Here is a 16,611-nt window from a genome sequence, read left to right on the forward strand (position 1 = left end):
CGACTTCACTTTTTTGGATTTATTGCATCCATAAGTCAGCACTGACTGTGTGCAACAGCTTTGCAGTTTCTAAGGCACAAATTGAAGGAAGTAACATGTAACTTTCCAGCAGATCTCCACAATGTCCTCAAATGACAGCATTGTACATGTGTTGCCAATGACACGCAGTTTTGCATGCGCATGTAACTCACGTGCAAGCAATCGTCTAATATTTAAACCAATAGTTGCTAGCTATATTACAACTCAAAATTATTGCTTCCCTAATAACAACTGAATTTCCATTTACCAATACATCAAAAGACAATGGATGTACACATACATAAAACAAATCTTTTAATTTAATTTTATCATGGTTTTAAGGCAGGATAAGTAACTTTTTCCCTCCATTTTAAGTTGCATCTCAAACACCTAAAATGGGATATCTCAAATAACTGTTTCTTTTACCAAACTGTGCTATGAAATTTTACAATTCTATCGCGTCCCCTAAACTGGTCTGTGTATTCTGATAAACTCACACAGCTCTGGCTGTTGCTTCCGCAAGCTGCTGGAACACTTCAGTGAGGAGCACGGGCTTAACCAAAAGGCATAAAGGAAAAGTGGCCCAAACAGGGGGAAGCTTTTGCCTACTGCCATCAGCCTCCTCCCTGCCTCCCTTCCAGGCTCACAGGCTTTGCTTATCTTGTTGGGGTGGACGTCTGGAGGAACACGGGTTCACGGCTGCATAATTCATTCCTGAACTCGTGTGACGATTCTGGAGTGGACCCAAACCACACATATTTCTCCCCACGAGACTTCAACCAAACGTAATGATTGCAAGTGAAAGAGCAGATCTCCAAACAACTCAGACCGTCAGTGGGAAAGCACCACGCCAGACAGAACAGCTTCACCGTAACCATCACACTGCAGCTCGCAGGCTCGCAGTTCAGTTGTGCTCACCCACTCCGCTGCCTCTCCCCCACAACACCCTTTCACCAAATTCAATAACAACATTGGCTTCTGAACTTAGAAAGAAGGATTGCTCCTGACGGGAATCTTGCAGTCGTTAACGGTATACAGTCTTTAGGCTTAATGAAGAAATCTTTATTTGAGAGAATATTAAGCTATAGTCATGAACATTACTTGAGGTACACAAACAAAAAATCCTATCACTAAAGGTGCAATAATTTATTTGTATAACTCCTACCCTCCACTGAAGGTAATATAAACACAAAATGTTTCAGAATTACAGGATGTATTATCAAACTAGTCTCTGTATAAAAAAAGTTATAGCTTCAGTTATAACAGAGAAGTCATGTGCTGTGATGCTTACTTTTTCAAATGCACTGATTAGATATTATCTTAAAATTACTTCTCATCTCAACTTGGCATATTCTATAAAGGTTCTGTAAACTCAAAATTTTAATTCCTAGAAATATTAACACAAAACAGCTTTATTGCATGTTTATTTCCTTATTACTTTCAGGAGAACAAAGTAACAGACTGAAAATCATAAACATACCTGAAAAGGTGGGATTTTTTTTTTTATAGTACTTAGGCTTTGCCTTACCAAATATGGTCATACATGTGTTGCAAATTTCTTAAGAAAGGGCAAAACAACATATTGCATTTTAAAGGAGCAGGTGCAGCGCTTTTATGAGTTTTTCAAAATGAGATGAGGGCCACGATGTCCATGATCCAAGCTCTTACAAACGATTGTCTGGAGGCAGCCGATACATATGAGAAGAGAGTTCCTTCTTCAAAGTAATTAGGACCGAAAGTCATGTCACAATGTAGTTGGCTGTCCAGCAGCTGGAAACAAACAAACAAAATTCAGTCATTAGTTTACAAATTTTAACAAACATTCCTCCTGAATCAATGGAGTACGTAGGATTTTCCTGATATGAGCTCTATCATTTAAAAAAAAAAAACATCTGGAAATACGTGTCATTGGTGCCCTGCTTCTCCTCCTTCCTGCAAAGTTGGGGCACTAACTGCAAAGAAGGGTTTCATGCCGTTTGCATTGTGCATGCACTTTTATTTCATTTACTCAGAAAGTACTTGTGGGTATACTTATTATTAGGCTCTGCAGTGGCAAAACACTAAAGCAGAGGACTGATGAGTCATCTTCAGCTGTGCCTGGTTTGTGTTACGTGGTAATACAGAGCCCTTGTGTTATTTGGCCATACAGGGAGTCTCTTGAATTTACTGCTTGCCTTTGATTTCAACATTCACAAATCTGTAACTCTTTGCACGTTTGGCACTGAATAGTGAGCTCCCTTCAGTAACTAGGATTGTGAGATTTCGTTGTCGAGAAATAACCTACTAATAAAATCCCATCCACTTTTATTTAAAAGTAGAAACATACTCTGGACTACTACCTAATCTTTAATGTGTTTCTCCCTTAAGGTTTTTGGTAGTTGAGTTTGAAACAAAATCCCCCACAGTTTCAGATAAACAAGTTTCTGGCAGCCAAAATGTTTCACTGAGATGTGTCCATAAGCATCTTAAAGCAATACTGATTAATCCTGGGTTTGTCAAAGAACGTCAGTTGTGTGCGCTGCTGTGTAGGTATTCAGACATAGGCAAGGGTGGAGGTAGGGAAGAGCTGTGTAATCAGGCAACTGACTTTATATTTAGCATCAGACTTCCCGGAACTGAAAGGCAAAACGCTAGTATTGTGCCCCTTTGTTCTTCAGTTCAGTGGAGTTGATCAGATTTTAGTTAAAAATGAGTGACTAACAGTGTTTGCAGTTTCATGACATCAAAATTTCAAAGTCCCTTTGAAATTGTCAAAAAGAACTGGCGTAATTTAAATTTATGTGACCCATATCTTGAGATTTTGCATGAGGAGTGGACACAGCAGAAAGAGGCAATTTGTAGGAAAAAGACAAACCCTTCCCATTATTATTATTCAGGAACCATGCATTTCCACAAAACCTATTCCCACAGTCATCAACACAGTTCCCATTGTGCTTGATATGCACAAATGCAAAACCTTACAGCACAAAACACTGCACACAGTTCTGTACTGCATTTTCTAGCACTACGGTGACAGAAGATGCAGCCTACAGCACATAGACTGGTATACAGTTTTACTGAGCCTTCATCTGTCCTTAAGGAACCTCAATTCTTGTTTAAGCAAAAAGGATTACAAGGAAAAGAAAAAAAAAAGAAAAATATGACTTTTATCACCTTCTCTTCTTTTTGTATAAAGATAGATGTCCAAATGTGCATTATAAAACTCGGGACTTCAACCACACGAGGCAGTTTTATGGTATCAAGCCTGAAGAGGATAATCGATTTCTGAATGTGTTAGGTTAAATAATTAATACAACAAGTTGCTAGCATTTCTTACCAGAATTAAAAAAAAAAAAAAAATCACTACAGAAATAGTTATACAACAGCACCCTCTAGCTCTGCTGATGGGTAAATATCTCTGACCTGAAATAGCAGAGGAAAAAAAATCTGTTCTACTAGCAAAGGTGGGGAGGTATCTTTCCTACTCCTGGATTTCTATTGCTTTTGAGGGAAAGGAGGAGAAATAGCAAGAGAAAAGTGCTCTATATCCCTACCCATCAGTTACAGCTGTAGACAGTGAGTATACTGAACAGTAGCATGTGACAAGAAGGCAATGATTACTCCCATGGATTTCTTCTGTGCCTTCTGAAATGCTCTAACAATTTGGTATCAGTCATAGAAATCCAGCACTAGAAAGGATTTTCAAGTGATCTACTTTAGGGCAGAAAAAATGCATTGAGATTTCTTTGACATGCAATTGTCTGGCTAATTTTTCAAAACTTGTAGCAAGCAACACATTAGCACGTGTGTGAGGATCCCACAACAAGGATTCGTTGTGGTAAGTTACAGTAAGTTCCCAATATTTTCCTTGACCCTTTTCTCTGCAAATAGATGCCTAGAAACATTAAAAAAAAAAAAAAAGGAACTTCTCAAAATAAGGCCCAGGGTCCTAGACCTACTGGAGGTAGCTATACTGACTCATGCAAGGTAACAGATTCAAGCCTTCAGGACATGCAATGTGTGTACACAATGTAGAAGTTTATATTTATGCAGAGGAACTGCCTTATAGCCTAGTATTGCTGAACAGAGATCCTTTGGGCAAGATTTAATGAGCTTGGAAGTCTTTTTGATACAAGAGAATGACTAAAATGAGATGGGAAGGCATCCCTTTCTATAGCAAAGCTATGCCTAAGTTGCAAAGACATTTGGGCATAACATTTTTTCTTGGAGGAGAAGAGCCCGTCAGTTAAAAGGATGGTAACAGTACTGTTAGAGTTCACCACGAAATCAGACAAAAATATGCATCCACCTTAGGACAGGATTTGGTACTTACTTCTGGATCGGATGTAACAATCGTTGCAGTTAAGAAGACCATTTCTAATCCTGACATCCGTTCCACTTGCTGCATCTCCCAGCTGTCCCTTGCAAATGCCACACTGTCAATTGAAGCACAGAGAAAGTATGACAGGTCATGCCCCAGTATTTGTCACAGCTCTCCCAAAATTTTCACTTTTGTTTCAATAGTTTTTGGAACAGTGAGAAAAAATAACCCCCCAAACCCAGCCCATAATCTAGTGGAGCACTGCATATCAGTAACTGTTTTTTTTTTAGAGCCAACAGCATTTAGGACTGGATTTCAGCAGTCAACACTCATATAGAAGTAAAGTTTAAGTGGTTTTAAGAGACACTTGATTTTGATGTTGCACTCTAGAGCCAGTCTGTTTGTGCAGGACAAATCTTATAGAGGCCAGAGGTTTAGTTTGAGTAAATGTCAAAAAAAAAAAAAAAAAGCTACATAAACACCTAATACCAGCTAGTATTTAGATAATGCAAATGGACACTTTCTGAGCTCTCTAGATAACACTGCCTTGAGTCATTTCCTGAGACACTCAAGAACAGACACAAAGTGTTTCTGTTAACAACTCTGGTGAAAGCCAGAATATAGACAGAAATGCTGAGAAAATCTTCAGAACATAAAATCTTGCAATATTTTTGGATGACATTCCATAGTCGAAGCTTTCCAGCCATGGGTCAGAGAGCTTACGCACTGACCAGGTTTTTGAAAAAAAAAATAAATCACAAAATATCTAATTTTATATTTAGAAAACAACAAGTACAACTGGAAAGTTACATGATTCCTCCCTCTGTAAGTTAGGAAGCTAAGTTTACTTGCTAAATTACGGATTTTAGTCCAACTAACATGTCTGACAACAGACTGTATAGCAGTATTACTTTCACTTATCCACAAACAAACATAATAAGCATGCAAATCCCTGGTCCTCTCATTTCCAGTGCCACATCTATAGACCTTAATACACTCTCTCCTCACACTGGATGATGACTTGAGTTTTTCTGCAGGTGGACACAATAAGAGACGTACCCGGAAGCACTGAATATGGAAATAAAGACCAAGTGTTTCAATAATCATGGCAGCTCCCTTTCCAAGAGGAAGCCCACAGGTGGAACAAAGCTTCTTTCCACTGACGGACCTAGGAGACAAACATTGCTGTAAGAAAAAAGCACAGCAACTAAAACACAAACAAATATTTGCACAGGTTTAGGGGGAAGGAAATGATGGGAGAAGGGAGCGCTGGGGGGTTTCACATCAGAAATGCACATTGGCCCTTCAACCATTAGGACATTTTCTACTTGAAAAGACAGTTTAACAGAAGACATGTATGTCTCTAAACTTTGTCTGAAATAAGGAGGGCTTCTGACTGAGCCCTGGGGCTAAAACAGGCTTTTGCTGAATCAGCCTGCACACCTGCCACACAGATGCACATCTGCCAATCAAGCAGAGGAGTTCAAATGCTTGAATGCACAGGAGCTCAGACCCATTTCCCTGCCAGTCTGCTGTGCTACATCGAGGGAGGTGCAAGCCTTTTAGCAGAGGCCCAGACGGATGGGAATCATGCCTGTGGATGACCGGGACCCAGTCAATGACACAGCAATCAGAGCAGATACTCACATACATTACCTGACTCAGATTCTCAGTCTGGAATTTTCTCTATTTGTTTGCACATGGGTTTGCTTACTGCAGGTCAGGAGGTAGGAATGCTGCTCTTACACCCAAATGAGCTGGCAAAGTTCATGCAGCAACATAACTGCAGTAGCACAGACCAGGAATCAGGCACTTGCTAACTCAGTTTAGTCTATGTTGCTGCAGATACATGCCTGTTATACTCCAGCTAGTTTAGATTAAAGCTGAAATCAGATCTTCATCTGTAATGCAAAAATACTTCAGCTCTCACCTTAAGATTCAGTCCTGTCTAGACATTTCTAATAAATCAGCTGTTTGATGACAGCTGGGCCCCAGATACTCTTTTTCATAATATTTTTAATGGCAGTGCAGGTGTACATTTTTATGTGCTTCATGCTCTTTCCTTCTCACCTGTCTGCCAGCCTGTAAGAAGTGATGTTCATCTAAGTGAGATGAACCTGAGAACGAATGGGATCCATGTTTTTTTTTTTTTTTTTTTTTTTAACCAGGGCTGAAACCCAGAGATAAACTTCAGGATATGTCAAGAATTTTGAAAAGATAGTTTGATGAAATTGTACGCAGATAAGCAAATTTACAATATCTCACTTCATGTTTTTGGTGCAACAACCTAATAAGACACCAAGAGACACAGATATGGGCTGCATCATGATTAAAAAAACTTTTTTTTTTTTTTTAATAGAGACAGAAGCAGCACGAAGGGTCATCACAACCAAAAAACTGTCCTTACTTCCATCTAATCCCTGTCACTACTGAGCCCATCATTTTCTATCCTACCCAGTACACTGGCAGCACAGGCACCTCACTGTCTTTTCTTGTTGTTTCATTCTTGTTATTCCTTTTAGAATAACTTCCTTGGATTCTTCTCCTGACCTACAACCATAAGGCCTCTGCTCCTATCCCTTTTTACATTATCCTAGAGTCCACATTTGTTTCCACTACTTCTCGACTGTCAGAGTTATTATATGGACAATAGAAGTATTGAATCAAAGAATATTTGATTGTATTGAAAGTTTTCTAATGTTTTACTGGGAGGATTGATTACATCTTATCCATTATTTTCAAAACTAAGATTTATTTCAGAAGATGATCTTGGAAAAGGGACTCAGATCAGGTTATAGCTGGTAAATAATATGAAGTAGCTATCAAAACTAGTTATGTGTAGTGATAAATGATCCGCAATACCACCAAAACTGCAGCTCCTATTAGCAAAAATAGGAGTTGTTCACATAAAAAATTCCCAATAGTTTCATGACAATGCAAATGGCATTGGAAAGAAGGCTTTGCTATCAAACCTGAAGAAAAATGTAATTTAAATATAACAGTTTTGCTATGGTTTTTGTGTTGTATGATTGCCCTACTTAATAAGCCAACCGATTTTAATATATCCCAAATTATCGGTGATTCAGTCTGACTGCAGTTCCTATTTATTTAGAGTTGGAACATCTATCTCACTAAAAGCCGCACGGCTCATTGCCTGACAGAATCAAATCTCCAGGAACACATCTTAGTCCTGAGCATGTGACTTTTCACAATAAAGACAACATCCTTTGGCTTAAATGCTCTGAGCTCATGCTTTACTGCTTGCTTTGACTGGAGCTTATATTATCCCATTTCAATTTCATTGAAATATCAATGATCAAGCAGTCCTATAGCTGCCTTCTGAACTGTGTTATTTTAAAACACAACGATACTGCTGAAGCAGGCAGGAAATACGGGAGAGGGAACTACATGTTTATTATGTGGACGGTTATGAATTGCCACATTTAGAAGAATAAATAATGCATCTGCATAATACTGATGCAATTTATACTGCAGCGGTTCACCAGTGCCCGCAAGATGTATTCAGTCTGCAAAATTCCTTATTGACCTTTTGTACCTGTTGGGTGACTGACTTGGCACAGCAGGAGAGCAGGGAGACAATGGCCCGGATCGGAAGTTCTCGTGACAGCCTGCCCTAAAATACAGGAGGGAAAATACATTACTATGGCTGAAGATCAAGTGAAAACAGAGGTTTTGTACTGAGAAGCGTACATCCAGCTGATGGATCTCAGGATTCCCAGTTCTAAAGATTTTGTTTAAAGAAAACAAGGCATAAAGCTGCTGTCCACTGCCATTTTGATACAAAGAAAAACGGCATGCATATTTTGGTTCAGAGATCCTTCAGAAGCTTCAGATCTGCTTGCTATTGCTCAGTAAGCTAACTCACAAGGTAATCATCCACGTGCTGACTCCTACCCACCTACCAACACAACGTGGCTCACACCTTGACGAAGAAGGGTCAAGGCAAGGCACAACATCCTGCCAAGGGGATGTGCACAGAGGCACACTGGTAGAGCAGATGGGGGGTCACTGATGGAGGGGCTGTGCCCTTCACTGGGTAAAAACAAAGCTGTCAACACTGAAAAGTGGATTATTCCTATCTGCATCCATTCTACCTTGAAAGAATTTGGTGAGAAAAAACATGCATGTTTTCTGTTATCAGAAATCATAGGATTGATTCAATCTCTCACTGCTTAAAGCTGCTTACAGATTAAGTATTTTTTTCAAACACACACGAGCAGTTTGTTATGAGGATTAGGTAACCAAACCTCAATCTACATTAGTTTTGACTGGATACAAGCTTTGTAGAGGTAACAGTTTGCAAGGAGACTGCTCATATATACAATAAAGAAAACTGATGTCCCTTCCTCATTACAGATACACTTTTTGCAAATATTAGGCAAATGTATACCCTGTTTACTGAAAGAAATGGCATTACCTTTTAGTACACAGCAAAGCAACAGAGAAGAAAAAAATATAGGCAAAGTTTCTAGCAGAAAGAAAATACTAATCTATAAATATCTTCTTTTAAATGCCATAATCCTTAAAGAACTGGAGTGGAATAATCAATGTGTCTTTAGAAGTCAGGGAACGAAGCTCTCAGGTACTAACTTCCACGAGGCAGACTTCAGCGTGCCAGTGAAACTTAACCTACAGAGAATGCTGAGCAGGGATATAGGGGAGAAGAGAGTCAGTGTGAATTCGCACACCATGCAATAACTCTTATTTTATGTTCTCACCTCCTTCCTTCCCCTGTGGAGTTCGGTTTCTGTCCTGCACTCTGACCCAGGAAAGGTCTCTGCCGAATGTCCTCTGCGCAATGCGGGGACTGTTTCGTCAGCAATTGCTGGTTCCATGAGACATCTGAAATGGGAAGTGGGGACACCTCAGTACTTAGGACAAAATGCTTTTGTCAGTACTGATTTACCAACGTAACTTGTAGGCACACCGTAAAGCAGACATGAGATGTGAAAATCAGAATTAGGCAAAGATGACCATCTTGACTGTTGTAAGGAAACACCAGCAGCTTTCAGTTACATACAGTGCTGAGTTTTCACATCCGCAACCCTCTCCTTGGATAGCTTGTACCCTTTTGAAAGTACTGTTACTTAAAAAGAAATTCTCAGAAAACCCACAAAAAATCAGAGACAGGCTCTGCTGCATCAGAAGGCCTCTATGGGGTAACATCCTGCTGCATTCCCCTCCCATACACATAATAGTATGTAGAGTTGATAGAAAGGTGGTACACTCACTGTTCTCCATGAGCCTATCAATAAACAATTTCCTTCCCTTGTAATTTCCTTTTGTGTTTCAGATGGGTGCATAAGGCCCCGTGACAACACCAACCTCTCAGCACTATGCAGTGAACTGTGGTGCCCAGGCAACCAACCATCCTGTCCGTCAGACAGAGCACACAACACGGATCCTTCCAGATAAATTTTGTGGCTCATTGGTCAGGAAGGGCCTTACCTTTCAAAGCATAAACCAACTAGTTTAGAGAAGAAGAAAAATTTTACTTGGGCCTATGAAAAGCATATTACGTATTTTTAATATCATCAAGGTCAAAAAAAAAAAAAAAAACCTAGTCCTGACTATTTAAGATCTTAAGGAAAGAGCAAGGATGTGATTTGTCAAGGGCAAGAAAGGAGCTGCCAGAAGTAGAACAAGCTGTTGAAGAGAGGCTAGTAAAAGCTTTATTAGCAGAAATTAAAACTGTCAGATCTCTGAAGTTTACTTAACCACTACCACACATCTTCAAGGATGGATTACTGGGCAGCATCTTTTGCTTTCTTTACTTGAGTAGCCTTTATCAAAGAGCTAAGAACACAATAAAATTGTGACAGGGTGAGCAAACCTGCTAAATTAAATAAACTGCATTTGCATTTGGAACAAGAAACAATACAATAATAACACACAAGTAATAATGCACAAGCAATAATACACTAATAACACTGAAACCTTTCCTATCCACGGGTGGTTCGTTATTTAGAGTCATCAATTTTTATGTTAGATTGAAATCAAAGATCTAAAATTTGCTTTCAAAATCTACAATTGCCTAGTCCTACATATTTACTATCCATTTATTAGCTCTCTACTGTTTAGTGATACTAAATTAGTGAATTTCCCTTTTTTGAGTTTGACCCTGTTGACAGCAATGCTCTGGGGAAGTTTCTTCATTATCAAGCAAGCAATATTTATGGGATCTTAAAAATTCTATCAAGTTGTATCAAGATAAATCCTGTACGTATACAGGATTATGTAACAGATGGAAGGTAACCATGAGATTACTGTAAGTGAGATTTCTACCTGCAGCCAGAATATTAATTACTGATGTAAATATGATTTTAAATTTTACTTTATTTCTCTTTACTAACAGAAAACAGCTTTCGAATCTGAGATATTCAAATTTTGAAGAAGTAAGTGTACTGTTAATGTCCAAAATTCTCTGAATTGAATTGCAAGCCAGTATAAATACCTGCAAGATTTCTATCTAGGTAAGAATACATGTGTATGAAGGTCTTGACTCTCACCCTGAGTCAATGGCAGATTCAGCCGGGCAGGCGAGCTGCGCTCCATCACTGACACCTGGTGCTCCTGTTCACCTCCTTTCAAGATACCCGTCTCTGGGTGTCCTGAGAGCACTTTATTTCCACTGCCAACAAAAATAAGTCACATTGTATAAATAAAGCCAGGAAAAATTCCAACTAGAGTCTAATGGCAAAATTAGATTTTTGAATGTAAGTGCAAAAATGTGCACTTACTACATGCAACAGAAGTTTGTGTCAGCACTGACAAACCAATGGGTAACAGTCATGAGTTAACAAGTCTGACTCCAAATGTGCCAGGTGTTCCTCCTTACCTCACACACAGCCACTCACATGCACTAGAGACCACTCCGGATTTGTGGAAAATGGTTTACTGAAAGAAGCTGTTTCTCTGTCAAGTGTTCTCTATACAGCGTTCAGCATCATCAGATGCTTTTCATCTTTGTGAAAGCTGTGATTACCAGTTTGACAAAAGACCAGGACTTTGAACACCATGTGGCAAGTTTGGGTATGGCACTTTTGAGATAGACAGGCAATCTCACAAAGATTCTGAGTGAAAATGGCTCCTTCTCCTTCATTCATCCCAAAGGCTTGTGAAACTTGTAAGCAAAACACAGTGCAGTGACATACACAGACGTCCGAGCCAAGATCTAATTCTGATCTGGTTGATGCAACAGCTTCTCAGCAAAGTCATATGCTGAAAAGATAAGCCTTCTGACATGGCCAGCTAGCACCACACATGGCCATATATGCGTAAGCCTGATCAGGATGTATTACACCTATCACCATGCCAAGGAAATGAGAAGACTAACACCAAATGCATTTTATTTCCTCCTCCAGTAGCTGCCATACTGCTGGAACCATCACCTTGTGAGGCAAAGCAGTTATCACAGCCTCATTGTCAGGTGCTGATGTTCCAGCATCAATCATGGGCAAATGTGACGTCCCAGAACTATACAGAACACAAAGCTCCACAGGGCTAAGAAATGCCTAGGCTTGATCCATACCTCCTCTTTTCTTGCCAGCGTTCATTTTCCTTGCTTTTCAGAGGTGAAATACTGTCCTGCTCCCAGAGCAGCTTTTTCTGCCGTGTAACTTCATTTTGTTTGCCTTCCTCTGGAGAGCTGTTTGAATCAGTTGTGTTCTAGAAGACAGCAGGGGAGGGAACAAGGAGCTTCTCTTGAACTCAGCATCAGCATGCACATGAGCAATGCACAGGGTGCCCCCAGATATATTGTTTACACACCTTATCATCATAAAGAACACCTCACATTATACAGTGGAATTGTTTGACTTTAATAAGGCTAACTTTGTATTTAACAAAGACTTCAGCTAAAATAGCCAACTAATTGGATTAAATGGAGCTCGAAACAAAAAGTTATGGACTTTTTTTTTTAATGGAAGTTAAGTTTTTGACAATTACGAAACAGTGTCTCCACTACATATTTTTGGCAGAAATGCTTAAATGACTGAGAGGTTAAACAGTCCTCCTCACTAGTCTTTGGAAGATTTTGTGTAGGGCCCCAACCTATGATCATGGGAATTCTGCAGCTGGCAGCCTTGAGCAGAGCACTGCTCGCATGCTCTGGGCATTTTTAAATGGCAACACCAGTACTACTGTCAAAATGGTACTGGAGTGGGTGATACCTGAGTGGAGCAGCTTGTGTGAGCCATGGCATGGGACCTTTCACTTCTAAGTGTAGACCCTGAACCTAGTACAAGCAAGTCCACGCAGGAAGTTACCACTATACAGCCATAGGGACAAAGGGCTGCGGCTGATGACCCTGTCTGGGGATGTGTGTTAAGAGGGGGCAGGAAGGATGCAAGAAAAAGCAGATGACACAGGATGTCTAATCCTGAAGTTGAATGGAAAAAGGCAGGTGACTTCTTGGTTGTGGCTGCCTTGGGCAGGAGAAAATTAAGTCTGGGAATCCCACATTTATTCTATTAGTGTCACCTGGGGGGTCTGTTCTCTGGTGAACACTTAGTTATATGTTAAATGCATGAAGTTAAACATTTTGTGAAGCATATGCAAGAAGAGAATCAGAGAGTGAACATTCCTCCATTTGCTTTGCTGCTTACTAAAAGGGATGGCGGGACAGAAAAGGTGGAAAAGTGGAGAGGTAGGATTCAATCTCAACTCAGATATGCTTAAAGCACTGTCTGACAGTCAAGGTTTTGTATACAGGGAAATAACTTCGGATCTTGTTGGCTTTGAGAGGGTAGGTAAAACAAACAAAAACAGGTGACTTTTTCCATAGCACCAGTCAAAGAAGAGAAGTAGCTGCAAAAAAAAGAAAGCTTAACCCTCTGCTCCAGTCCAAAATGGGATGATGCCAGTTGGTTTAGGAATACGTCTCTTCACTTGTGAAAATATACAAGTTACAGTGCTCTGAGGTATCGCCAGTTATGGAAGGTACCCAGGAAATACTCCTCTCATTGTTCCCAGACTTTGTTAGCCTTTAGCAAAGAGTGAAACTCTGCACTAGAGGTGGCTTTGACTTTATTGCCTTAGGATTCCACAACAAACTCACCTCTGTTTTATTTCCTTCAGTGGTAGAGGAAGAAGAGGAGAGGAGATCAGCAGAGTTTGAAGAAACAATGAATGGAACTACAGTATCCTCAATTATCTTACGTTCCTAAAAAAGAGGAGGACCAGGAGAGAGTGGGAGTTAAAAAAAAAAAAACAGAACGATAACTACATGCTTAAAAATTAGAAATGTAAAGTTTGGCTACATGTTCATATTTAGATGGCTAGGTAATGACTTGTGTTACCAAGAATAATGGCAATACCTCAACTTTTAATTTGCCGCAATATTTTGCGCTCCCCTTCCTTTCACCATTACCATCTTTGAGATGGGATGCCCCAAAATGAAAAAAATATTCCACTTGGGATTGCACCACTGTTTCTCACAACATCAGTCAATTAAATTACAAATAATAATACAAAATTACACTTAGTACATGAGAAATTTATTTCAAAAGCTGAAAAAAAAAAAATACTTTTTCTTAAGATTACAAGCATGGCTGTCAAGCACAGATGATATTTTTTTTCTGCAAAACGACCCACATATGACAGAATAAAAACACTATTGTCTATATTGTAAATATTCTACAACTGAAAGCTTTGAACATTTCCTGTGATTTTATTTTATTTTTTTTAAACAGGCTGGATTACAAAACATCTACATGTTGAAGCCCAAGGCAGACAATAACTTCATCTGGAATTCCATCAAGTCCAGACATCAAGTATATGCCAAAGCACAGAAGACTTTCACTCTGGAGGGAAGCCTGAGCACGCCCAGACACAACCCTTTTGACTCACACAGACTTGCATGGCAATTAGGCACCTCCACCTCTGCAGAGATTTTGAGGATACCTGTCTAAATATTTAAATAGTTTTCCTCAGTGTCTATGGTAGTGTTTAAGAGAAGCAATCCTCCTGAGAATTCAGCCTTGAGAAGCCTTTCATTAAATAATTTAGGTATGGGATTTTTTTTAGTTACATAAGTGGGCGCATTTAAATATAAGAAAGTCAATAAACCTCCTCCTTTCAGCCTTATACCTCCTCATAGTATCTACGCTCCTCCTCTTCAACTTCTCTCTGTGCCTTTTCCCATTCCTCTTTCAGCTTGTCTTGCTCCTTCTGATACTTCTCCTGTAGGAGGATACAAACAGAGGTGAATTCAGAGCATACCATATTGGGAGTAAAGTCTGTGGTATCTCCACAATGAAAATGAACCTGTTAAAAATGGCTCAATCGGAAACAGGATGGAACAGAAAGGTAAAATTAAAAACATCCATGGGTGTCAAAAAAGCTTCCTTTCCTCCTCTTCCCACTTGCTTCTAGCTCTTACAATTAAGAACTTCAAACTACATGGAACTTTTAACATACTACAAGAAGTTTAACCTGTTAGAAGTTTTTATGTGCTTGGACAGAAATTACATTTATTCTAAACAATTTCAATAATTCCTTGTTTATTATATAGTTTTAAGAGTTGTAAACAGCTATCACACACCCGAAAACATTTAAGCCTGGATTTTGCATTAATAATTACAGCTAAGTAGCATATAAACGAACAGGTTTTGCAGATGCTGGTTTTGGAACTAATTTAAGAGAGATGTCGGTACAATATAATGAACGATGAGTAATTGTGCAAATTTAAAAGATAAATAAATAGTTTGCAAAGGTTTGATGAAGGTAAGCTCATAATTACTAAGCAGTTCATTTTCCTCCTTGATGGGATCATTTTTTGAGAATTCATTTCACACAGTTTTACATGAAAAATTACCTTAAAGAGATCTTTATAATTGTGTGACAGAACTGGTTTGAATATGGGGAAAGAATGGTGACTTCTATATGCCTTTTACACCAGTTCCAACTTCTGTTCAAATTAGAAACCACATCTGCCTGATCCAAAATAAATGCATTTACTGTCGAAAGAACACCTGCATTTGCCAGAAAAACCATGACAAGAACTTTACACCATTCCAAGAGGAAATAAACGTACTAGCTAAAAGGAAATAAACTTAAGAAAGCAGCACGGAGACACACAAGTAGTCTTACAAAATGAAAAGATTCCATTTTACTGTTCTTCATCCTTGGACAGTTTGTTGCTCTTATGTTGCATGGACGAAACATATGATTTCTTTGGGATCAATCAAGCCTAATCAGTATCAAAAGATTCTACTCACTGACTACTTTGATACTGAGTAATATCAAATTACACTACTGAGTGCAGGGGAAATTCAAGTTCTCAGGCCTGTTGCATTTCTCCCAACTATGACACAAAACCAGACCTTTTATAGCATACTCTATACCACCAGGCAAAACCAGTGGTTGTTTTGAGGAGGGTTCTCCCCCTCACAAAACAAAACAAAGCAAAACAAAACAACCAAACAAAAAAAACCCACCACCTTTGTGTACAAATTTAGTTTGATGTTTTCAAGAAGAACATGCAAACACAGCAGAAATCTACAAAAAGCTACTAAGACCATCACTTTAAAGAAGAGTTGCACAAGCATCAGGGTTAGCAAAATATTAGTCTCAAGAAAGAAGCTCTAATTAATTAAGAGTCTCACAGTTCATGCTCAACATACTTTAAATATAGTTGAGGATCAACATTTGGTTGAACTCTGCATTGGAATGCAGAACTAAACCCTTTCAGTCCACCCAGGGTGTGGGGAAGGGGGAAGTAAGACTGCATAAACCACAGAGAGTATGTGTTTCATTCATATGCTACAGAACTCTCTAAAGCATCCACAGAGGGTGTGGAAGACATGACATGAAATACTCGACTTTTGTCTGAAGGAGCTGGAAACAGCTGAAGCACATGGTGGAAGAAATGTAGCGTCTTCCTTACCTGAAGCAAGCGTTCTTGCTCATGCTGCCACCTTTCCTGACGCTTCCGCTCTTCTTCTGGATCCCAGGACCAGAAATTGAAGCGCTTATGTGAAGGAAAACCAAGCTATTAGACTTTAATACTTCACAAGGCTACCAGAAGGCTGCACTTCGTCTGGTCTGCCCCCGGCAGTGATGTTAAAATGGGAAACTCAGAACTAGATAATGGTACTCTTAGTTAGCAGACCGTACTCTGAGCTTCATTGACACTTGGGTTTTCCCACAGGTATCCAAATGAGAGAATAATCATTTGGTTTGCAAAGAAAGGCTTGGGAAACTTCAACTGGAGGGAACAAAAAGAAAAAGACCCAAAAGAAAGCTCTAAGCAGCACTGAACAAAGATGCCT

At 39.3% G+C, this 16,611-nt stretch overlaps 1 protein-coding gene across 1 annotated transcript in view; it reads right to left on the reverse strand.

The window, feature by feature from the left end:
• Positions 1 to 1,058: 1,058 nt before the first annotated feature.
• The window catches only part of LIMCH1 (LIM and calponin homology domains 1), a 174,457-nt gene continuing 158,904 nt past the window's right edge, over positions 1,059 to 16,611 (reverse strand). The window contains exons 26-35 of the mRNA XM_035549530.2: positions 16,227 to 16,310; positions 14,429 to 14,521; positions 13,398 to 13,502; positions 11,871 to 12,007; positions 10,849 to 10,970; positions 9,058 to 9,181; positions 7,866 to 7,952; positions 5,378 to 5,486; positions 4,331 to 4,433; positions 1,059 to 1,788 (exon numbers count right to left, since the gene is read on the reverse strand). Coding sequence (XP_035405423.1) covers positions 1,763 to 1,788; positions 4,331 to 4,433; positions 5,378 to 5,486; positions 7,866 to 7,952; positions 9,058 to 9,181; positions 10,849 to 10,970; positions 11,871 to 12,007; positions 13,398 to 13,502; positions 14,429 to 14,521; positions 16,227 to 16,310 — 990 coding nt within the window. The 3' untranslated portion in view covers positions 1,059 to 1,762. The remainder of the gene's footprint in view (positions 1,789 to 4,330; positions 4,434 to 5,377; positions 5,487 to 7,865; positions 7,953 to 9,057; positions 9,182 to 10,848; positions 10,971 to 11,870; positions 12,008 to 13,397; positions 13,503 to 14,428; positions 14,522 to 16,226; positions 16,311 to 16,611) is intronic.

Source organism: Cygnus atratus, chromosome 4 (genome assembly GCF_013377495.2).
Source record: "Cygnus atratus isolate AKBS03 ecotype Queensland, Australia chromosome 4, CAtr_DNAZoo_HiC_assembly, whole genome shotgun sequence".
In the NCBI taxonomy this organism is placed as follows: Eukaryota; Metazoa; Chordata; class Aves; order Anseriformes; family Anatidae; genus Cygnus; species Cygnus atratus.